The sequence below is a fragment of the Bolinopsis microptera genome, chromosome 1 (genome assembly GCF_026151205.1).
Source record: "Bolinopsis microptera isolate Bmic1 chromosome 1, MBARI_Bmic_1.0, whole genome shotgun sequence".
In the NCBI taxonomy this organism is placed as follows: domain Eukaryota; kingdom Metazoa; phylum Ctenophora; class Tentaculata; order Lobata; family Bolinopsidae; genus Bolinopsis; species Bolinopsis microptera.
In genome coordinates this window covers 6,362,579-6,388,064 of record NC_087072.1, presented here as the reverse complement: position 1 = coordinate 6,388,064, position 25,486 = coordinate 6,362,579, and the positions used below count along the sequence as shown (strand labels likewise).

The 25,486-nt window shown below is 38.9% G+C and overlaps 1 protein-coding gene across 2 annotated transcripts in view; it reads right to left on the bottom strand.

The window, feature by feature from the left end:
• Positions 1-2,633: 2,633 nt before the first annotated feature.
• The window catches only part of LOC134813055 (uncharacterized), a 35,434-nt gene continuing 12,581 nt past the window's right edge, over positions 2,634-25,486 (bottom strand). Inside the window, exons 1-10 of one of the 2 annotated variants that reach the window (XM_063820741.1) lie at positions 16,816-16,929; positions 14,806-14,984; positions 14,512-14,626; positions 13,095-13,254; positions 12,195-12,277; positions 11,804-11,870; positions 4,308-4,424; positions 4,055-4,139; positions 3,618-3,949; positions 2,634-3,414 (exon numbers count right to left, since the gene is read on the bottom strand). In XM_063820741.1, the coding sequence (XP_063676811.1) occupies positions 3,231-3,414; positions 3,618-3,949; positions 4,055-4,139; positions 4,308-4,424; positions 11,804-11,870; positions 12,195-12,277; positions 13,095-13,254; positions 14,512-14,626; positions 14,806-14,970 (1,308 nt within the window). In that variant the 5' untranslated portion in view covers positions 14,971-14,984; positions 16,816-16,929 and the 3' untranslated portion in view covers positions 2,634-3,230. Of the gene's footprint in view, positions 3,415-3,617; positions 3,950-4,054; positions 4,140-4,307; positions 4,425-11,803; positions 11,871-12,194; positions 12,278-13,094; positions 13,255-14,511; positions 14,627-14,805; positions 14,985-16,815; positions 16,930-25,486 lie in introns of those variants that run through there. The other variant, XM_063820734.1, reaches the window with a different exon arrangement.

Here is a 25,486-nt window from a genome sequence, read left to right as displayed (position 1 = left end):
GTGATCCGATAGGCCCGGTTAGAAAGATCTCGCCCTGGAAAGATCGCATCGTTATTGCCGAATACAGCCTCCGCGTTGACCATTGTTAATAATAATGGACTAGCCCGGCGTGCGCTACTTCCGTACTTCGTAGCACTTGCCTCGGGCCATTTCTAGTCAGTGTAAATGTAATAAGAGACAAGCGATTAGCACAACATTTTTTGTCTCTGATTTTGATAAATTTGGTACCAAAAGTTGCCTCTAAGTATGAATAATGCAAATTCACCGTGTAGCACGATAACGTCGAGCTGTATGTGGGCCTCCTGTGCCATGTGCATTGCAAGAGTGTAAAAAGGACGAAAAACAGGTAATTTCTTGCTTAAAATGCACATAGCTCCTAAAATATCGAATATTTAATTCAGGATTTTTACAAGATCGTAATAATAAGCTTGTATCACAAGGTGACCCCCACTGTCGCTTCACTAGAGTTTCGACGATACATCATACAGGGGGAGCCGCGCACTCGTGCGCGGCGGGTCATACAACGTAAGACAATAATAAGCTTAGTCAGACGCAACTTTTGGTACCAAAATTATAATATTTGAACTTTAAAGAACACCATTTTTCAAAAATTTCACACAAGCGGTAATTCAAATTGCAGATATCATTTCATCCATTCCACTGTTTTCCCCGCCTTATAAATATGATCCCTGGCCCCTGCACCGTTTAAATAACACAAAATCCACTGTTAAGCTAATAATCATAGAGACTGTGTAGTTTAGAATTACTTTTTCTATAAAGTGAGCTTCATTTAAAAATATTGATATTTGACCAATTTATGCATTATGGGCCAAAATCGATCAAATTTAGTGCGTATGTCCAAATTAAATATGGGCATATGGTTTTTCATGGCTCATAACTCAGTCATTTTTTGTTTAATGTTGATGAAAATCCATATAAGAGTTCAGGGCACTACTATATACTTGTAGCGCGATGCGTTACTGTGCCGCGCCGCGCACTCAATAAGGCTTCTCACAGCGACATGATGCGCTACTACATCGGCGAGATGCGCTACTGTGCCGCGCCGAGCTGCCATGAATTGACATCGTCAATTAACTATATACTAGCTGCAACTACAAATACAACTACAATTACAAGTAGACTCAGTAGAGCACCTGAAATTTGGGTTTTGAGTATGTTAAGTTAACGGGTGATACTCGTAAAATATTTGTTCCATATGTTCATGTTGCACCGTCGACGAGTCCAACTCGGCGCGCGTCCTGGTAGGTTGTAAACCTACAAATGTTAAGGTGAATGGTGAATATTTAAGGCATAATTGGGACCAAAAATGGGCGTCATGGCTGTCCCGAGTTAAAATGCTCCCCATCCTGGCGAGATATTAGCGGAAAACTGTCTCGATCACGTGATATAAAAATATATAAGGAAGTTGGTCTAATTTCTCGTTATTAAGATTAAGGTTTCTGCATATACAATATATGTTGTAGCGCAATGCGTTACTGTGTACTGGGCCGCACCGCCCACTCAATTATGTTTGTTTAGATCGGCGAGATGTGCTACTGAGCCTCGCCGAGCTGCGAAGACAGAAGAATTGACATCGTCAATTAACTTACTGGGCCGCGCTCAGCCTGTCATTCCGCCTAATCTCTATATGTTTATGAACATAATAGCCTGAGGTCCCCAGGTAACAATTAACAGCATATGCTCTAATTTTGTTAGGTATTGGGTTAGGGTTGGGATCAGATAAGTGATTAGAGGGTTAGGGTTGCGAATAGTCATCCAGGGCTTAACGGGTGATACTCGTAAAATCTTTGTTTGTCGACGAGTTCAACTCGGCGCGCGTTTTGGTAAGTTATTAAACCTACAAGTTATAAACCTACAAGTACAAGTTGTTATGATTATGCAGCGCGATGCACTTCTGGGCCGCACCGCGTATCAAATAATGCTTCTCGCAACCACATTAGATCGGCGAGATGCACCACTGGGCCTCGCCGAGCTGCGAAGAATTGAGTCCAAGTTGGACTCCAACTCGGCACTGGGCACGCATTTGAGCTCGAAATAAAAAGAGCGTCGCGCATTTGCAATTTGGGATTGGTGTGCCAGGTAACTCCAGGAATTCATATTCCATATTTTATACCTCTCTTGTGAGTGTGACAGTGACAGCGTATGACGTATGTTTGCAGTATGATATCAGTATCACGACATTAAGTTTAACTACTGAGATTTCTATCTGTGGTTTTATTAAAACCAGACTCCAAAAGACCAAAATAAGACAGTAAGAAGCAATTTGTTCAGTGGAAACGATCATTCTTACACGCATAATTATATATGTACAAACAATTATCTGGACATTTTAAATCTAGTATTAGAATTTTTGATGTAATATTCAGAATCGCACAATGTATGTATATCGACAAATTTTCTGTAATATCAAATAATTTACGATAAAGCCTATTTTTACTAATTTTAAATTATATACGCATCTAATAGCTTATGAGGTCATATCATGAAAAATATTGAAAATTAATTAAAATATGGTAATTTGTTCACTTAATTTGGATAGTTGGCGATGAATAAATAAATTTAACAACTTATCATTCTCACTGGAATCGAAAGATGTTATGATATCAACAAAACTTAATCATTTATCACTGGAATCTTGACATCACAAACACAATTTATATTATTTAGATCCATGGAATGACAAGTTCTGATCTCGGCCTAACCTTACATCGTACATGTAGTTGAAAAACAATCAATTATAATGCAGTCGTAATGGCAATGCAGCCCTATAAATATCTGTTATTTCTCGATCAATCTAAAATCTTGGCATTACCTATAAGTATAGCCTATACCATTTATGACTATATGAATATCAATATGCTTATTTATATTTTAATAATTGTCAGGTTTCATTATACATGCCAAATGCCCCTATATTAGGGGAGCCAGCTAGTAAAATAAATTGCCATTATCAAAACGTTTGCAATTCCGGCCGCTATCACAATAAAATAATCATAACTTATTTAACTACACTATAACTTTCTCAAATAAGGTTCATCGTTTCTATTATGTCGTATCCAACATGGATTGGTATACACAGATCATCAACACAATACTAGGGGTGTGTTCAGCGCAAATCCTGTCTAGAAATTTCTATCTATAGCATAAATTGAGCACAATTATTGCTCGCGACCAAACAGAATCTCAGCGCAAGGCACCCCGAAAAGTTCTCAGGAGTGTCTCCTGTTCCAAATATCGAACACGTCACCAAACAAAACATCCTTTCTATCGGAAATCTTGCTGATCAGGAAAGTTTTGAGAGTTCTAAAAGCAGTTTCTTTCTCCTTGGAGGTGTGGGTGGTGAGGGTGAAGTAGGGATAAACACGTGTTGTTAAGTCCGTTGCCACACTCGACCTGAGAACAAAATACAGATGATCAACTGTCGATCAAGTAGTTGACTAAAATAAGTCGAAACCTTACTCGACGATTATTGCGCTAGCAAAGGAGACAATAATTATTGTAAACTATTGATGTTTGTCTAACCAAAGGCAAAGGGACCCGCGGCTATTACAAAAAGCGACGTACTTAAAATTCAAATTATTTTGTTAATTACAAACCTCGACTGGCGCTCTAAAGCTCTAAGAGCTATTAATTTATAAAGAGCCTTTATCTTTGTAGATACGTTATCAGATGTGCTCAACAGCAGATACTCCATATCTTCCAGACTCAACTCCTCTCCACTTATGTCCAAATCATCGGCTTTCTTGCTAGAGTTCTTCAAGATAAACCGCCTTTTGCCGTTGAGGTTGCTGTTCATTTTGCTTGCTTCAAGATGTCCAACAGTGTTTGACCGTTTGAAGAGACGATTTTTCCTCCGCAAGCATGCTTGGGATTCATCTTCTAATGCTTTATCAATAAATAGTGGATCTTGACCGTTGCAGCCTGGGATCTGAAATTTAACTTAGGGTTAAAATGCGGCTGAGATGTGGTAGTCAAAGGTAACATTGTACATTATCAAACTGAAGACTATTAAGAATTCAAAATAATATCTTACATCGACATTAGAGACAACGATCTTTTTGCTTATATTCCTGCAGGCTAGGTTCAGATCTCTAATCAGAGTTTCGGCTTCTGATGTCCTGAGAAGGAGTTAGTCAAACTCTGAATAAAACAAATTCCTGACGGTCATTATTGGGCACATCATGAACCAAAGGCGGCCAGAGTATTAACACTATCTAGAAAAAACAAGGAATGGTCTGACAACATGTTACAGAACAGGTCCTGAAACAATAAACCAGGACACTTACTCGTTACTGGTAACAGGACTTCGAGCGGACCCGCTGCTGCTACAGAGACTACCCTCGCTATCCACAGAGAGGGATCTGTTACGGTAACTCTTTCTGTTGTTCTGGTTCATTACTTCACTGCAGGGGAGAAGAGATTGTCAGATTTAATGTTCAGACACTCAGTGAAGAGTGTATTTTTTGTGGTTTGGGTAGGATATATATCAAACTGTTTGACACGTGCCAAGTAACATGATACTAATTAATATTCGTGATCAGCGTGAGTGCGACGTGTAACTGTATAGATTGTGGCTTGTTATTCTGCCACGACGCGATATAGTGACTCATGGAAGAATAACAAGCCATTATCGATACCAGCTTATTAAAACAGATGAATGACGATAAAATAAATGACGATAAAATAAATGACGGGGTTTTGAAATACATTTTAAATTTTAAAACACGGAAAGTAAACAGTAAGTCTGGACGAGGGACTAGATAGCTGCTAACAGTAAACATTAAAAGTCTGGACGAGATAGCTGCTCTGGACGAGATCACGGGATAGCTGCTAACGAACCACCAATTGCTAATCAACAATTAACCGATTAACGATACAAGGCACGTCCGAGCTGCATGCTTTCAGCGGGTTTTTGACATAAGTCAAGATCATGTAAAAGAGAGAAAACAGATACGATCTCCACGTGTCAAATCCGTACATTTTGCAGGGCGAGAGATTGTAATTTTAGAGGATGTAACAGGTTACGCGTGAATACTGTTAGGTATGCAGAATTTACCTACTTAATATCTTAACGAACGAACAGATGCCATCAAGACGAGATTAGTGACACAAAATACTTCAAATACACCGAGCAATTCATTATTATGTGACCTTTTTTTTTCTTTGGTAGGACACCGAAATTAGAGTTACAACGATAACTCACGAGGGATATGAATTACTGGAATAATCGGTCCTGCAGCTTTTATATCAGTAGCAATCATTTTATCAGTAGCAATCATTTTATCTAGCTTATGCAACGGTTTAAATCGTCTCTTATCAGCTGTTTTATCAACTTTAACACAGCACCGTGCTGTACAGCCCGTTTTTTGTACAATTGACAATGGAATTCAACGTAGCAGATCTACACACACAAGAGGAAGCTTTGCATTCATCAGTGGAAAAAGTTTTAAAAGCTGTCAATACTGCAAATACTGCGAAGAACGCTGTCAATATTGAAAAATTTGAGGAACTGAATCATGCAGCACTCATGAAATGTAACAAGGACACGATGGCAAAACTCATTGAGAACTTAACCAAATCACTGATCAGTAACATTGTTTTATGCAAATCTGCAGCCGGTACCATCGATTATGTTAAGTCAGAACTGATAAAAGTGCAGAGAGAGCAGCTAAAATCTGTGCAGGAGACTGTTCAAACTGAGATTAAAACGGAGATGAAGACATGGAGCGAAATTGCCAGGAAAAACTGCGACAATAAAGCTCCAACTTTGAAGACAGTGAAGAAAGCAGTACAGTCTGCTGTTCAAGACGACGCTCGGAGCAGGAACTTCATCGTCCACGGAGTTCCGGAGGATTACTCCACGTGCCCCGCTGATTTAGCAGATGAAGTACTGGACAAGATTTTGCAACACAATAACCACTCTGATATTGTAGCTGCTAATCGTATCGGTGTGAAGAAACGGGAGGATGGTAGGCCGAGGCCAATCAAAGTGACTATGAATAGTAACGAATCAGTGAAAGAGGCTCTCTCGAGAGCAAATCATTTGAAAAAGTCCCTCTGTACAACCTACCACAGCTGGTTCGTTGCTCCAGATAGAAACCGAGAGGAACAAGCAACACATAAAAAACTTGTAGCTCAATTAAAGGAGAAAATATCTGCTGAACCGTCGAAGTATCACTATATTAACGACGGAAAAGTTTTGAGTGTAGTGAATGCATATAAGAGATAATTAACTCAGATTAATCTGTTATCTTCTCAGAGGCACATATTAGGTGCGATGGGTGCGGGATCGCACAATTTACCGTTTTCCGCACATTTCCGCATAACTTATTGTTTTCCGCACACTTCCGCACATTTTGTAATTTTCTGCATATTTCCGCATAATCTAGCATTTTCCGCGTAATTTCGCATAATTTTGAAATTTTCGCGTTAAGATTTTCGAGTTTAAAAACCAAAATATGGTAAAAGTCGGGCCCTTTTAGGACCGTGACTCAGGCCCTTTTAGGACCGTGACTCAGGCCCTTTCGGGACCGTGACCCAGGCCCTTTTGGAACTCATACCTAGGCCACGTGACCCAGTTACCACGTGACCCAGGCCCTTTCGAGACCCTGACCCAGGCCCTTTTGGAACTCATACCTAGGCCACGTGACCCAGTTACCACGTGACCCAGGCCCTTTCGGGACCCTGACCCAGGCCCTTTCGGGACCGTGACCCAGGCCCTTTTGGAACTCATACCTAGGCCACGTCACCCAGTTACCACGTGACCCAGGCCCTTTCGGGACCCTGACCCAGGCCCTTTCGGGACCGTGACCCAGGCCCTTTTGGAACTCATGCCTAGGCCACGTGACCCGGTTACCACGTGACCCAGGCCCTTTCGGGACCATGACCCAGGCCCTTTCGGGACCTTAACCCAGGCCCTTTCGGGACCGTGACCCAGGCCGTTATGGAACCCTCGTCGTTACCGTACTTCGATCATACCTGCAGTCCTTTTTATCGGGTAATGAGCTCTATTCGTTGTATATATAGTAGCGTTGTATATATAGTAGCGTTGGCTTTATAGTGGGCTTAATGGATCTTGTATCAAATGGTTTACAAGTACTGACGATCAATGCGAACAAGCGTGTCACATATTTGCGACCACGCATGGGATCTGATCGACTCTATCAAGAGGCGTCCTCAAATAACTGTCTCCTGATCTCTACCAGATCAAGTCACTGTTCTCAGATAACTGAATCTCAATATAGGTTCAATCATGTTGCTAAGATTATGTTTGCGTTTCATTGCTCAACAGCTGTTCGAAGGATCAAATTTAAGATAGGTTCAATCATGGTCTTAGTAAAGAACTACACCCTCAGTAACACATAAACAGACCTGTTTTTGATAAGAGCGGCGGTTATACGTTTAGAATTTCCAAAGTCCTTCAGAAAATGCAAAAGAAAACCGCACAATTCCCGCACAAATTTCGAAAAAATCGTCGCACATTTGCCGCATAATTGGTAAAAATTTACCACACCTTACCGCACATTTTACCTTTATAGTCGGGTGCGGTACCGCATAATTTCGATTTTTTTTACCGCACCTAATATGTGCCTCTGTATCTTCTTTGTTGATTTGTGTGCAATTGGGCTGAGTTTATGAGTTTAGAATAAAGTGCGTGATTTCGCTGAATTTCAAATTTGGTATAGCAACTCGAAGTGCAGACTTTTTGAGATCTGATGAAGTATGGCCAACGGGATTGTTACTCATATAATTTCCCGTGATGATTTTTGGACCATACATTGCTGAATAGCAATCGTGAAGGAAGTCTCACCAGTAGGTTTTATTTAACTAGGCTAAGTTTTCATACGCATATTCTATAGACTATACATTTACTTACTATGATTTATTAAAGGTTAATTTCTGCCCGATGGGAGTGAGATATTGTTTGGTGTGTGAATTTTTTGATTTTATAAGTTGACTTGAAATCCCTTAAGGGTACCGGCAAAAAAAGCTGGTTTCACAACAAAATATGATCGACCGTTTGAAAATTCTAGATTAAGAATAATCCTGCTCATGTTGAATACCAAGACAACAAAAATCAACAGAGATTTCTTAAGAGACAAAAGAAATAACGGACAATATAAATATAGGATAAAAGAAATATCGGACAATAGAATGTCGGATAAAATTAAAAGAAATATCGGACAATAGAAATACTTATCAGATATCCGATATCTACACAATATCTACAGTTTCCTGATTCGTATTTCTTATTTTACGTTATTTATAGGTGCAATAGTGTCGAATGGGAATAGGAACAGTTCATTCGGCGATTCTGTTTAAATTGACATGAAATGCTGGCAATCAAATATTTCTATTGTTATATGAAAAGTTCTTGAAAATTCTATTGAACGACAGAAATAGAACCTGGCAATCTTTACGCCGAGATTGAATTCTATTGTAAAACAGTAAAAACAAAAGAACTGTCTCATTAACCGTTATGACAAGCAAGCTAAATTCCCATGGTTCAATGAACAAAAATCGGTATCATACGATGGAATATTCCTCGCGAATTCTATGGGACATCAGAAATTAGTTGTCCTGACAGCTATGCTGGTTCTTTACTGAGTTAGATTGTAATGCAGTGAAAATAAAGGCTTTAAAGCGAGTATCAACTTGAAGGTGCAAACAAGCCAAGGAAATTCCTATCATCAAATGAAGCAAAGCTCTAAACTGCATATGATACCAGGACGTGTTTCCCACGAATAGGACATGCAGATGTAACAATACAAATTCCTGGCATGCGATAGTGGATAATTCATAACGTCCAACAAGCGGGACCATTCCGCCTCACAACATGCCTATATATATAATAGTCAGCAGCAAATACTCGAGCATGCAATACTGCTAAACTTTATTTTCGTCAAGCTGGCAAGAAGAGATATTCAGCTGTAGTATTATATATAACTATAGCCGTTTCTGTATCGGCTACAGTATCACTCTTTTAGAAGATTTAGTCGGTAACAGGATGACAAGCAGCACGTTATTACTACCGGAGTGGTCCGAACAATCATGGGAATATAAGAATAGAACACTCTCTCTCTCTCTCCGCTGGAAAATTCTAGAGCTAACATAATTATGTTGTTGCTCCGTGGAGACTGGAGAATGGAGATATATATCATGTGGGGATGTCAAACAGCAGGGAGCAGAGGGACTATAGGCAGGGGGATGAGATATTACCTTATATGGAAGTATCGTCTTAATAATTAATCGTACGACAATCGCTGTGATAGAACGTTTATTGGACGGTGGAGCGACTGAGCAAACAGCCAACACACTGAACTGTATATTATTCCTCTATAAGGTCAGTCTTGTCTTGTTGGCAAATAGGCGATGATATATTAAACGTATTTCATGGCATATATAATTTAGAGAGTGAAGATTAATGTAATCATTTTAAATTATAAAACGAGTTAGCCCGTCTTATCTTTATGATTTATATTATAGCAAGTAGCAGCGTTGTTGACCAGTTTTACATGTAGGTATTTTTATATAAACCGCCTTTTCTGCAGGTGTCAGAAGTTAATACAAAAAATGAGCCCTAAATAAATTAATACAATTTATTTAAGGCATCATGTAGACTCCAGGCTCGACAAACCCCGACAAACCCCGACGTGTCGAGATATGTCGTATCATGTCGGGCCCACCGGCTACATGAGGCCTTCCTGGGTAGTTACGCACGAGAGAAGAGTACGATACAGGGACGTAAAAATATAAAATTCAAAAAATTAAAAAATTAAAAAAAAAACTGCAAGTTTCATCCATTATTAAAGAATCCCGACAAACCCTGACAAACCCCGACAAACCCCGACAAACCCCGACGTGTCGAGATATGTCGTATCATGTCGGGCCCACCGGCTACATGATGCCTTATTTAGGAGTTATACGGGAAGTTTAGTGATTGTTGTAATAGAAATGCATCACACTTTGTTATACTTATACATAAGTTGTAAAAATGGTCATAATTCCTCTACTACCACTACTCTTTCTGTCTAATTTCTCAAAAGCAGGAACTACAGATAGTAAATTTACAAACACTGAACCTTGAGACAAATAAAGAATCAAGTAAAGAAGCACGATCTGTGAATTAAAGTTCGATAGAACTTTAGAGTAAGTCTCATCGACAGCATTTTAACGATTTATACCAAAAAAGGCGTGTCCTCAAATGTACTGCTCAACGCAATTTCAAGCAGCGTGATAGAAACAAAACCGCGTATCTATTAACCCCATTAGTGCTGTCTAGTCAGAAGTGCACCGTCTCCTACCAATAATATTGATGAAACCTGCGTTAATTTAAACTATATTCGACAACATAAATAAACCGTACCGTTACTAATTGGTGGTAGCATTCAATTATCAAAATAATCTATGATTAGAAATTATTCACCGCAGATAATGAGACTGGCGCCAGAGCTAATGACCACTGCGGTGCTCATCCTACAGCGTGAATAAAGTTTCATGGTGTGCACATGCACACAAATATTAAGTATGAAACCAAGCACGGGCTAGAGCGAAAAAATTGAGATATTAATATTTCGAAGTTCTACAAATGATTACAAATACTTAGTTTGCCAAATACCGAGCGCATACTGTTACAAGTTGCACATTCTTATTAAATAGATACACTGTATTTATGATATATTTAGGGAGTGGGAACGATATTGTATGTTCCGCAAACTACAACTGACAAAATTAAGACTTAGCATCAGCTTTTATAACAAGAAATATGCCAATGATCCCTGAGTAGCAGTGCTATAGTCAGATGAATAGTGAATACTCGTAAGAATGTCCTGAAGTCCCCGCAGGAATGCAGAGCACGCTCCAAAGTCCAAATGCTTAAGTTTCAGTGTTAGGGTGCGGAGCCCACCTATTAGCCCAATTCACGAAGGTACGGAGTGACGGTAGGACAAGAAGACTTAGAGTGAGAGGCTAGGTTAGCTATCGTGGCAAGAGATTTAGGACAACTAGCGACTGTTAGGACGGATGGTAAGGAGGCTAACGCCGGAGAGTGCCGACAGGAGAGGACTGATACGTGGTCACTATTTCAGGAAACTGTGACCTCCGCGGACAATTACTGCGCGTCACAATATCCCAAGAATAAGTGTGATTGATCAAGATCGTCAATAATTTTTCCTGCCGACGTTTTTGCGTACGGAAAACCATTCAGGTAGGGACAGTTTGACATCCACCGGTTACTTTCATAAAAGCTCATCATTATCTAATGGTCCGCAAATTAGTTTGACATTATCGCCAAATAATATTGAGAAGTATTTTCTTTTGAATAAAGCTTGAGGCTTCAAACTTGAATTCCTCCCTGGACAATAATTTAAAAATCGACGAGGATGTTATTAGGCATAACTTACACATTGTCGTTTTGGAAATGTCCTATTTCGGGCTCACTTGAAAGTTGCCAAATTATAAAATAATTGTAAACTAATTTAAATGGCAACTACAGATTACAGTATAACCCATTTTATGCAAAATTCACTAATTTAAGCCCGTTTAGACCACTTATATGGTTTGTGAAAGCTTTTAAAACAATAGCCTCCCATATCAATAATATATTTCCTAACCCCCACAACACTTATAGACTCATTATTATGGAGTTTTGAACTTACATTAACAAACAAAACAGGCATAGTGCGACTTTCTACAGAAAGTAGAAACTTATTGAATGTCGAATTAGGAAAAGTTGAAAAAATAGATTTGTTTGAGTGGTTATGAAAATGTTATAACAACTTACTGGAAACAGTCACCAATAGAAGTCTTCCTAGAGAAGCTCCTGCGGTTCACTCTATCGTAATATGAACCTGACAAAAGAACAGATGTAATGATAACTTACTACATATTACTATATTATTATAATAGTGATCACAGATCACATGTCACATTGACACAGTGGTATTACTATCAATACCGGGCTGTTAGGTCTAATTTGTATTGTTGAATGTTCATGTACGCTTGGCCATGGTGTAAACTATATTATGGGCTTTTTTGTATTCTAGGCTTCATTGCTGTTGAAAACTTGACAGTTATCCAATAACACATTACTAATTGCTGTAGACAGCGGTAATATTTTTAAAAACACCCCGCCACATTCTAAAAAAAGTCGGGTTAAATTTAGAATTTGTTACCTGTTGATGAGGAGGTTGAAGACTTTCTGGAGAGAGTGGGCGGCGAGAAGTCTGAACTCTTCCTCACCAAGTACAGGAGCAGACTGTAAACACGCCTTATTAGATGTTAAACACAAGGATATGTTTTATAATCGCTATCTATATCTGTTTATGTAATGCGCAGTCGGGCTCAGCAGAGCGAAGAATCACGAACGACAGTTTATGAGCTAAGACAAGCTGCTGCTGTGTGATTCACAGAATTTAGCAATTAATTTATCATCACACGCACAATATGATATAAAACGTTATGATATTGCGGCCTGAGCACTGACCACGTGCCAAACGGTACTCAATTTTGAGACAGGAAGAGGGTAGACTATCGCCGCAAGCCAGCGATCAATCAGCCTCAAAACCATCGACCAACCTCAGACTGAATCGATACTAATAATTGCATTTTTAAAGCACGCACTGTATCAGAACGTGTCATGGTAACATAGGAGAATATAATATGGATATGATTTTATTTTGTACACTTTATGCGACAGTTTCATAATTTTTACAATTTGTGAAATCGTGAGAATCAAATAAACCGAGACAATTTTTGTAGATGTCGTCTGATTTTCACAACATTTAAAATTAGAGATAGGCATCTCGAACATTTATGCACGATAAATTAGTACATGTTGCTTCGGAGTGATAAAAAGTAAATGAAGATCAAATTTGACCGAAAGACTAATAGTTAAACTATATACAGGGTGGTGCTCAGAGATCGATCAAACATCTCATGGCTCCATTTCAGGGCCTACAAGCCTAGAAATGAAAGGTCTGGAGACATTCCTTGATTCAAATTATACGCAATCCTAGCCCTCTGGGGCCTAGGCCATCCTATATTAACTTAACATAAAATGAGTGTTCAGGTACCTGACAACAGAAGCAGCATTCCTCCCCATAACCACATCATCAGCAGATAAGATGAGGACAGGGGGCACCTCGTACAACATACACCACAACGAGAAGGAGGAGACGTTGTCTCTGGCCTGGATACTCTCAGACTTGCACTTCTTGTGGTACCGTCTGATACCTGTGAGAGGGTTGTCAGTGTGAAGAAGGAAAAAGTTAATGTAGGACTACGTAGAGGGCCTGGGGGAGGGGGGGGGGGGATAAAATGACATAGATTTTTGTGGCATAGATAGCTAAAATGTTTGTCCAAACTGACATTTATACCATTTTATACCATTCGATCATAAGACTTCTATGGTTTTAAGTTAACATTTTGTTCCTTGGCTTTACAGTTATGCAGTTATTAATAGTAAAGCACCGCTATTGTGTCCTTCGCCCTCGTGTCCTATACCCCTCTCTACAATTACGGGTATTGTTTACGAAATTGTTTCGATTTTGGCGTCTACAATTGAATTGTAAAATAGAAGACATAATTTATTTGGATTTTTCTCCTGAGGCTGCCACGGAGAATTGCACCGTTTCCACCCAAAACTGGCAGATTCATATTGATTCTTCTAGATGCTTTTTTGGCTTTATTGTTATGTTTTATCACAGTTATGCTAAGTGCCACAAGATCTGAGGACAAGGTCTCTTACACCTTTTATATCATCAGCAGAAAACACGTTACATTTTATTTTTGCCATTTAAAAAAATTAATTTATGCCATTGGCCGCTCCCATCCCCAGGTTGTTGATAAACGTTAATTTGTTTTTGGGCTTTTCTACAGTCTTCAAAGAGGGATAATTATGAATTTAATAACTACGAAACTGTGGGTTTTGTGCACGCAACCAGCGTTATAAATTACAAAACTTGCGATTCTCGAGTTTCTCGAGAATTGGACCTACTCAAGTTTGCAGGTACAAACCCAAATTTTAAAGACTTTAAAAGTTACTCGGAAACTTTAAAACAAAAATTTATTTTTGACGGTGAAATTTCACACTTGGTTTATTCTGGAGCTTGCAGAGCTCCAAAATTCCTCAAAAATTTAAAAACATCACCGTTTAAACTTTTGAAAGCTAAGCGACAAGAAACCAAGCAAAAAACCAAGCAGACAAACAAACTATCACTTAGCAGACAGAAACGATAGCCAATTTTAGCACTTAGCGCAGACAGGAACCCATTTCAGTATGGACAGAAACAGAAACAATAACACCTTTCAGCAGACTGAAACAGAAACAATAACACCTTTCAGCAGACTGAAACAGAAACAATAACACCTTTCAGCAGACTGCAACAGAAACAATAACTACTTTCGGCAGACTGAAACAGAAACAATAACGCCTTTCAGCAGACTGAAACAGAAACAACCTAACTTTAGCATAGAGAAACGGAATCTTACCGGGAGGGGGAGGGTTAGGAGCTCCAGCAAGTCTGGCGGTGGAGGACAGAGCGTTAGTTAGCTGACACAGGACAACACCGTCCCGTATCCTCTCCAGGAGAGTCTCACTTTCTAGCTGCCAGGGTGGGGTGTTAGCAGGGCTGTCAACTTTTAAACATTATAATATGGGGTCCATTGTAACTTTATCTCAATTCATCTCTAAATTAACTGGACAGTAACAGTACAGCATTATATGTAGTAAACTATCTCTAAAAAATCACAGAGTTCCAACTTCTAAAGTCTCTAAATTCTTACTCTAAGATCAAGGAGGTCGTTCATCCAGTCGGTGATAATCTCAAGATCTTCCAGCAACTGCTGGGAGTTGTCCATCAGCTTGTCGTCCATCAGCTTGTCAGCCATGTCGTTCATACTCTCCAGGTACTCTATCACTGTGTCCATTGTGGTGTCTATACCAGTCATCTCCAACTACACTGCTGAACATAACAAAGGCTTTAATCTTAAAGCTTGTCTAATTAAAAGCTTTCAATTCAACACATTATACAAGCCGCTCAAATGTGAATAAGAATGCACAATCAGGAGTTATTAAACGAAAAGCGGCATAGTTACTGGGATTATTAAGACATCAAAACTAGAGTGTCATACACGTAAAACAAATGATTTTTAATGACTTAATAATTATTCAGAGGAATTTAGAGGTAGCATTGAATTTTGGTGTAATCACAAGGAACGACACACAGCATGTTTTACAATTACTGAGTGCAATCAAAGGTCGAAGTTTCCCTATCCTAACACGACACACCCATCCTTTCACACACAGTCACACAAAATTGCAACTTATTTAACCGTTACGAGAAACTTCACAGACGGTATGCAAATTTCCCAGGAGCCATCTGAGAAATGAGACGACACGCGCGTCTGTGAAGGCTAAAGAATTTTCATTAAAAGTTAATGAAGAAAATTAGCTGGTAATATGATGAGACAGGTCTTCTGTAAAAACAGTTTAAAAGGTAGTCCGCTAAGCCTGAAGAGAAATGAGAGAGTGGTGTTCTCAGGGCCGTCAATTTTTCAATTTGCAAGGGAAGAATAAGCAGTAATTGCATTACGTGCAAGAAATGAAGTAAGCTGAAAGAAACATCGGAGCGTCGTCTTTTATGTTTTGTGATAAGGCGAACAAGCGAGCAATCAGACCTTAAATCAGCTATGCTTGACAGGTACTAGACAGGTACTATAACTAGATTGGACAATCAGAAAGTGGACACCACATTCCGGGACCTCGTTAATATCTCGTATCTCGTATCTTGTCACTGGAAGCAAGATAACCACATACCTTGAGACCCAATTACTAACCTAGACCTGATAGGCCTGGTGAGCAGGTGATTGGCCATATTATCTCAGTTTCACAGCGCTGTGCAACCATAATTAACCTCAATTAACGTGCAACAAATAGAATACTACGTGGCTTGATTAATTTAAGCTAACACAGATAAGGTGCGGTCTATAAATATATTGCTGGTCACTGGACTTACTCTGACAAACGGAACAGAAAAACGATAAAAAGTCATGATCGAACAGAAATAAGCACTGTTGTCGGCAAAAAAATAATTAACGTAAGCACCATACGAAAACGATTAAGATAACTATTTGAAAAGTTAACATGATATAGGGGTAGTAAATAATATGGCCCGCAATTCGTTAGCCCGGTCAATAATAACTTGCTAACAGTAACAAAGAAGACGCGTGTGAGTGGATTTACATTTTACACGTACCAGGATCACTGCAACTCATGAAACTCACTGCAATCGTGTTACCAAGAAATGAAAGGTTTGAACTTAAGAGACTGTCAAAGTCACAGACGAATGAAACGATCGTAAATATAAGACTGAAACTAACACTTATTACAGTCGCGCGCTAAAAATGATAGTACTAACTACTCATTGAACATAGGTCAAGCTAAGAAAAGCTCAAACACAACAAGCGTATAAACCAGAATTCCAAAAAGTACAACCTAATGAATAATGATAACAAAACTGAGTAGCGTTTAACCGACTAAGTACCTGACGGACCCGACCAGGACGACGCGGGAGCAGATCTAACAATCTAACAAAGTTTAAATATCTTAGTAGACCAGGGGATAATATCCGCCTCAGAGCTCCCGGAGAATGGAAATTTCCCGGAGAAACTCGCGAGACTCGCACAATTAACTTGACAAAGGAGCAGGGTACTTGACACACTACACAAGACTACGAGGAGGAGTTAGCACGTAAATAGTTGGAGTGATTAAGGTTTCACAACTTCATGGCTCACCTCTATTGTGGGGTTAAAACACCGGGGTGAGGCAGCACTCTGGAGGGCGGATGTACGCTCCAAACACAGCTCACTCGTAACAATCAACATAGAGCGAGGTGTCAAGTGTTTTGTGAAGGGAGGAGGGGGCTAGCCGCAAGTTTAGGTCTAATTAAGTTTAAGGTATGTGATTGCGGTGGTGGTGGGTGACAGTTGTTATGACTTTAAACAAGGGAGAAGGCGTTTCAAGAATTTGAAAAATTTCTTATGAAATAAGAACCAAAGAGTTGTCAAGTGTCAACCAAAAATTTGGACAGAAACTGCAATAAACTAATAAAGAAGTGAAATAATGAGGGCCCTACACGCAAGAATTCCAGCAAACTGAACCATGAGACACATTGAGACATGTTGAGACATCCTCTTGGGGTAATGTGGTTACAGGTAACTGACAGTTGACTGATTGGAAGAAGGACCAATAAACAACCACATTTAAATTTGGTTCACGGAAAAGACAAATTAATGGTAGCCGGTTGACAGTAAACTGTCAATTTAAAGAAATTCTAACCATCTCGGAGGCTAAATAAACCTCGGGGGGCTAAAGTAACCCCAATGTAACTGCCTATCATGTCCCCAAATCAGACGGTAAATAACGGTTTAAAGCACTGGCCAACTAGAGAAGCGAGGAGAGGGGGAGGGAGGAGGAAGACATGGAGCAAGACAATACAAGTCTAAATTAGGGAGAAGTAAATGGCAAGCTATAAAACAATTACCACCGTGCAGCGCCGGGCCCGGACCAATTATACTTCTCCGTAGTACAACTAGAAACGCAGCTGACCATGCACTGTAAACTCTAACTCTCGTTAGAGTCACTGGATTCGCCCGGGGAAACATAGTATTCAATTGATATGAGAATGAAATAACTGTAATGATACAAAATACAGTTACAAATAACGGATATGTTTTCCATGAGACTTATATGAAAACTAATAGTATAGAGATGGAAGTAATTATGATTTTGTATAGACTGGACAGGATATACTGGTAATTACAGAAACATTCCAAATCTAACTAAGCGGGAAGTGCGCTAATAGGAACTCGGAACGCGGACGTTTCTGAGTACGTACCAAAACACGTGTTCCATATAAAATTTAAAACGGTTTGCACTGGAATACACAAGGTGACAAGTATTATAGTACTGAAGTACATTAGTATATATACCAGTGTCAGTTCACACCTCAAAGGTTAAACTGCTATAGCTATACCGCCTATAAAAGAGCTTTTTAGCTTTTTATAGGATTTCACATATAGAAATATACAAAAGTTGTTGTAAAACTGCAGGTCCAATTTTAAATTTAAGACATGTCATAAAGACAAAACAAGATATTAGTGTAGGGTATTAAACATGGTAACAACGGCCGCACGGGTACAAATACCCTCTTTTAAATCTACTCTTTATGGCAGTAGTCAACATCGACAGTATAGTATACTGTCGTTGTTTGCTACTGCCATAAATATATATATATAATAATCCCTCGGTCTCATATTCTCCAGCTGTTCTGGTGACTTTTTGCATGAAATAATTAGATCCACTGACGAAAGCGGGCGTTTCTAAAAAACGTGCAATGTTTGGATGATTACGGCAAGGGGTACTTGATCTTAACATGTAATCATGTCATCAGTGATGAGGTAGGGCGTCTTATGATAGGGTAACCCTATCATAGGGTTTCTTGTTAAACAAGACGCCACACTGTTTCATGACACACCCTATCTTGTTAAATATTCAAGATAACGCATCCCATGAATTTATAATTCAAATCATGAAAAAACTTACATAAATTGTTTTAGTCTAGATAATAGTCTAGATAAGAGATTACACAGAACGCGAGGGAGTTTCAACCTTGATCATCACATTTTATCTTACTTTGTTACTTTGCCGAACACAATTGCAAAAGAAGGCACTACTGAGCGTCAATACTAAAAGTTAGCAGGTATAAGGTACGATACGTACTCCTAATTTTAGAAGCACGTGCGATATAAGTAAAACACTCCAGTACTACTGTACTACTGGCGATACGGCATGCAAAACATGACCCTTACTATTATACTGTATACACTATACATACTGCTACTAGAGTATCGCAGAGTTGCAAGAAAGGTAGTTAGTGGAGCTATCTTGTATATATGATCGTGAGAAAAAACAAAAACCATTGTGTTTCACACAATAAAACAAAGTAAGATACGGAACGTATATCTCCTGTTTAGAGCTCCAGCAAGCAGAGCAGCTGTCCAGTGTCCAGTGTCCACTACCAATCTGACGACAATTGGCACACCATATTGTCCTTGGCAAGCTTCCGATCGTCGTCAGAAGCGACAAGCATCGATTAAATGTTTAAACTTTATCCTACTGAACCCAAGTTCACATCTTGAAACTGTCTAGAGAACGTTAAAAAGAAATAACTAATACTATGCGTTCCTCAATACACACGGCAACTAGCATTTGGGTAATTGCCAACAAAAGGAACACTTCTCACAATCAAGTGTAATTGCAATATGATCATCCAATATCCACATGAATTATGACATTCATAACAATTATAGAACTAGGAGACAAGACTTATTTTAATAAACAAAGACCCGGGCGCTCACTCCTATAGACACTAGTTATAGACCAATATTATGTTAATATGCCCAGTGCCCAGCACGCAAAATAGACGGTGGCCATGTTATATCGATAATTGTTAAGTTTCCGCTACAAGTACAAGTTAATATTACAGTATTTTTCCAAAAGTAGGAATTAAACATGGTGCAAAAATGCAGACCTACTTTAGTTTTCGGCATTGACAGATGAATGTATGATTAGAGTTCCTGAATTCCTGCTTGCACGTGCATATATCAGCGGCAGTATTTTAAGTTAAACGCAAGAAGTGTCATAGGATCGTGCTGAAACATTCTGCATAGAGCTGCCAAATTCTGTTGAACGGAACTGTACACGTCATCTAAGTAGACGCAGCACTCATATACTTGGCAGACATGCACACCAATTTAGCTCTAGTGCCAACAAAACTATGTCTTGGAGCATTTAATAAACATTCCATGACAAATACCGTACAAGTTTGAGGCAAACCCCCAAAAGGAGGGTAAGGTTTCCCCGGAAAACACCGTGTAACCTAGGACAAATTAGTAATGGGCTAAAAACGGAACTTTAAAATGGCGAGCAGAAATAATATCTACTCAGAGCGGGGTGTATGATTTAAACTGTTCATAATTGAAGTGATAGCCGAGTTTTCCCACACAATTATTGAGAATACTGATAAGACCAGCGTTAAATTAGAGAAACTAGCTGTAAATTGTAATTAATTACCAGGCTGGAGTGGTAGATCCTACTTGCAACCCATCATCACCAGGGGATTCTGGAATGAGTTCTACAGTTTTTCAGGAAAGGGTATTTACAATTCACTAAGAGCAGCTGAGGAAATTTGACCAAAAACAATTTGATCACTGAGTAAAATGACCATGAGGCACGAATTTTACACGAAGTGTCATGTCTGTGAAGTAATTAGCTAATTGGTGAGTTGGTCTGAACAACTTGCAACTTCCACCATTGTTCTGGATATAATGTTCGGGGTGGGTCAAATGGTGAAGCATTGACAGCCTAAACTATCATCACTTGGTTAAAATTAGTATGAATCGTGGTATTTATGCTAATTTGAGGTAAAATAACTGCTAAAATAATCTGAAAACCGCAGTAGGGCTTAACTGATGAGTAACGAAAATAAAGAGATCCAATAAGTGTCACAGATAAGGTGTTAGACTGTTCCATAGGAACCAATGTGGGCAGGTTGCAGGGGTTATGGAAAGGTATGAAGGTATATTCAATACGAGAAGGTTTAGTTTTAGTCTAAATTGCTGATTTGATATTTGTGAATTATGCAATTGATGTGGTGCATTGTGCAACGAACGAAAGCCTCTCCTCTTTTCTAACGTAGACAGTATACAATATTCTGCACACAAATAAAAGTTAAGAGCCGTTATCGTAAACAAGAAAACATCGAACGAAGATACTACAAATCGAATTATGGAAGGTACAACCGAGTCGATCAAACTGATTATGTGGGTAACATTGAGCATACCACAAATACCAAACTATTTGAATCAGTCGAATTTACATTGATCATCACCTAGCTCGAAATCACCATAAAGACTAAGCTGGTAAAAGTTAGAGAGCAGACAGTTGGCGCCATGAAAATTAGGGACATCAGTCTTACGTTTTAGCACCGAGTAAAGTAACAAGTAACAAAAAGTGACATCAAAATGTGAACTAGAGCAGGAATCTCGAGGGATTTAATAAGAGCGGACTTTGGGTTGAGATCACTAGAACACTGGAAATGAATGAGCTGGGAATGGTAATAAGAATCCGAGGGGTAGGTAAGTACAAGTTTTCAAGTATGCAAAAAGATCAAAGAAATAAAAAATAGATCATCAACAAAAGAGTTTTAAAGGTCTTCACTGAGCGCTTTAAGTATTGATGATTCCTAAGATAGCTGGCACCTGGCCGAAAGTACTTGTGTAGAACAATTGAAGGATTAACAAATGGTAGAATTTGATGATTAGATGGTTAAAACACGTCGCTCCCTAATTTTTGTCTCCTAACCTGTCCAACTAGTCTGAAATGACCTGACCAAGACGACCACTTGGAATATGATTTATGAACAGCCAGGAAGTTATTGCTCTAAAGAATGTTATGTTGTCATGATTGGAGCCTGTTCAGATCTCCGCTCTCTAGGAGAGGTGAAACAAGGTGAATTCATTCAGACATGGTCTGATTAATTGAGAGATTTACCTAGATTAAAGTCAAATATGAAGGAATGTTCTAGACCTCTAGAGAGTTGGCGAACTGTAACTGAGAAAAATTATAAAAGTCAAAAGTTACCCACCATCCAAAATTAGATCAGTCGTAAAATTAAATCAGTCGAACGACTTTTGCTGCTCTGCTACTAATCAACTAGCTTTCTTATATTCGGAGTTAAAACTGTTTGATCGTTCTTTTGTTAAATGCTTGAAATAAATATAATTACTGTTGATCTGGCGTAACACTAAGCAGGTTTGGCTTTAAGCATCGATTGGAAAGTTTTTTAAATTAAGAAAAGTCAGATGTGGGGACGATCGGCAACGCCTGATACTGCAGCTGAAAAACGAATAACCGACTTAAACGACTGAAAATATGTTGATAATGCAAACTTTAAATGATGTTTAAAAAGGGTCTGATGAAAGTCGTGCTCTCATTCCAGGTGCTTTGAAGTATAATTTAACCATAATCTAATAACAAAATGTTATCAAACACTAGAAAGGTCATCGCGCAACCCAACATATTCAATCAATATACCTACACCGCGAACGTGTACACAAGGCAAAAAGGAAACCTGATAATGAGTCTGATTGATAACAAAGCAGTGATCTACCGTGTCCGATAACTGCATTTCCTATTTTAAACCATGAAATTCCAACTGACTAACCAAACAAGAAACACGTAGGCTGAAGGCTGTATGTAGACAATAAACTTCATCTTGACTACCAAATCATGAGTCATTGAAGGTGATTAGCCCCCGCGGAAGAGATGTATCACATAAATCAGGTTTACTCATAATTGTGACGGTGACCTAACCGAAGAATGTGAAAGTTGCAACTCCAAATTTGTATCTTGGATAAAGGAGTCAGAAAATGAGTAGTCTATGGGAAATTAAAATGTAGTAACTTTGTATTATTCCGATAGGGCTCTTTTACGATATCCTCCTGATAGCGATCCACCTTTTATTCACAGCTGCGGAAAGGTGGCAAAACGTTAAAACTTCTCTTCATGACAAATATAACGTCGTAAAGTGTTTAAAAAGACGTTCGCTGTACCCCCAGATTAGAATTAAACATTTAACTGCGTATCCAACAGTCATTTCATATGTTGGCGGGCTGCAGCAGGTTGACGTTTAACAATAACCAAGTACCGCAAATGAAGTCCTAGAAAGTTCTAGATCAGACAAAAAGTTTATAGCTTTATTAGACAAGGTCCCAGAACAAGCACGGAATAACATATCCTAATTCAGCGTAGTATATTATACTATTATATAAGTAGTCGGTAGTTTCCATGTGTGGGTATCTGACTGCTAGGAGTAGCGTTGTAAGATTTAAACATGAAATTAACCTGGCAACAACCATTTCCATGGCAACGCCCTCTACTTTTTACTCCTTAACACAAGCTACTTTTGGCTTGCTATATTGATGCACTGATAGCCGATATTTGCTACTGAATATAGCAACAATCTATCTTATAAACGAATAACTCTTCAATTTCTGAATGGACCACCTTGTATAATTGATATACTGAGAATAAGTTGAAGATAAACTTGCTTGTAAGACGAAAGAAAATGTAGCGATCAGGCGACTTAGAGGTATAGCCTAGAGAGCGACAATAAAAAGAATGCGCTCGGCCCATAATTAGAGGCCTGGCTGGGTGGCCGGCATGGAGCCAAGTCAGAATAGGACAAAGCAAATCTTACACAAATTGGACAACAATCACTATAATTATCTGCGCTGACATACAATACATAGATAGGGCGTGTGAGAAGAGGGAGTGCACTACGACACGTAATACCTTTAAATTGATTTATCAAATATCTTAGGTCTTAACTCAAACTAGCACCAGTTTTATCAAAGCTATCATATCTTAATATTTTAATATGCTTAAGTAAAGCAAATATCCAGTGCAGCTGTGTCTTGGCAAAGTCCAGTGTCTAACCTATTTTCTGATTACATTTACCCGGTATTTCAAGCTGATTTTCGTGATGATCTAAGTGAAGCAACTGGGCCAGAAGGCCAGATGTACTGGGGTACTGCGGTGTGGCTGGGTCAAAATTAGGGTAAATAAAAACAAAAATAGGTTTGGAACCTTCTGGATCACGGTAGAAGTGTAGTATTGCCAGGATTTATACTTATAGGGATTTTACTTGTTTAAAAAAAATTTCATGGACACCAAGTAGACCGAATTAACGAATTTAGACCAGAAGAAATAAGAAAGTACAATAAATGGTATGCAGTTAGACCCGATAGCACCTCAGTAAGATTCCAGGAATAACTGAGAAAGACAATATGATGAATAGAATCAGAAAATAGGTTTCAGGTTTCATTAATTTGGGGTTCATTCTAGTCCTTGCCTGGAAATTATTAGAAAGTATGGTTACTAATACTGACTGTGGTGCCGGTTTGAAGAATACTGCACTCATTAGCCGCGAGAATTGTAATTATTTTATTGATTTTTGTAATCACAAAAATATGAATTCAACAAGATCAAGAGTATCCTTACTAAACTCATCAAGATTTGAAGCCAACCTGAAGTTTGCGATTATAATGATTAATGTGTACTTGAAGACAAATTACCGATAGGAATTAAATTATGCAGATCCCGTCAATATTCTCCACTTCTTTACACGTGGATTATAATATATAGTTTCCACTAATTGGGGCTCACTTATAAGCCTCATTTACAAACATAACAACGATATTTGTTACCCCACTTTAACCAATAACCTAAACCTTACAAAAGGTGACCTATCAACAATAAACCCAATAAAGGGGCCGACAAACTTGTTGATTTCACTAATACTGGCCACGGAGACATGGCCGAAGTCACAAATCTTTATGCGAGCCCGGGAGCCAAATACCTGAAATATCAGGCCCGGTACTAGGTGAAAGAAAGACTCCCAGTTTCCGCTTCATAGGGAGTTACAGGAGTAACACAAGGGCGCCGCTAATGCATACGATATAGTACAGTTGACGTACTGATCACTTGTTAACAGCGGTGGGCACTCAGAAGAAGAGCTTTAGCTTGTTGAATAATATTGATTTCATCGGAAAATACACATGACATTTTAAATTCGCCAATAATTCTGACACCTTGCTGTGTGTGCCAGGGACCCAACAGATTCTCAAATCTAAGGAAGAATTTATTTGCCAATAATGAAGCAGTGTTGGCAATTCGGTAATCTGTCGCAGTGCTAATGCTATCAAGAAATGGCCGTATGAAGAATCGAAAGTTCAAAGAATTGATTCTTGAAAGACTGAAAGCAACGCAACTTTATTCTGCTTCCAACTATGGGTACAAGTCAAAAGTTGAGACTAAAAATTCTAATCACAAATTTGCAGTAAAATTGGACAGTTGTCAGTTACCGGAAAAGAAGCCTGTTAAATTTAAGTAAGGGAAATGACATATTTAAAGTACTGTCGTTATAAAAATTATAACTTAAACCAATGACGGAGTCTAAAATATGGCTTAGGAAGACAGATAAGAATTAATATACTCACAAGCACAAGACAAACATATAATAAACATTCCTTAAAATATGTCATGGCACGAGTATACACAGATTTACAGGATCAACAAAAATCCAAACAAACACGTATCGTATCAAGCGGGATATTGTAGGGTAATATCAGTGACAGCAACATCCCGGAGCCTGGACCTCGGGGTGAAGCTCTGACTCGACCACCTCTCTAATTTTAAACATGCTGCCAGATCGCAGCTAGGGAAATGCTACTAAGGGAATACTACTTGTTCTTGCTCATATATGAGTATTGCTGAAAGCACAGTGTAAGGCCTACACGGACCGCCTCTAACTAGCCAATCCCTGTTTACATCCCGTGTAGC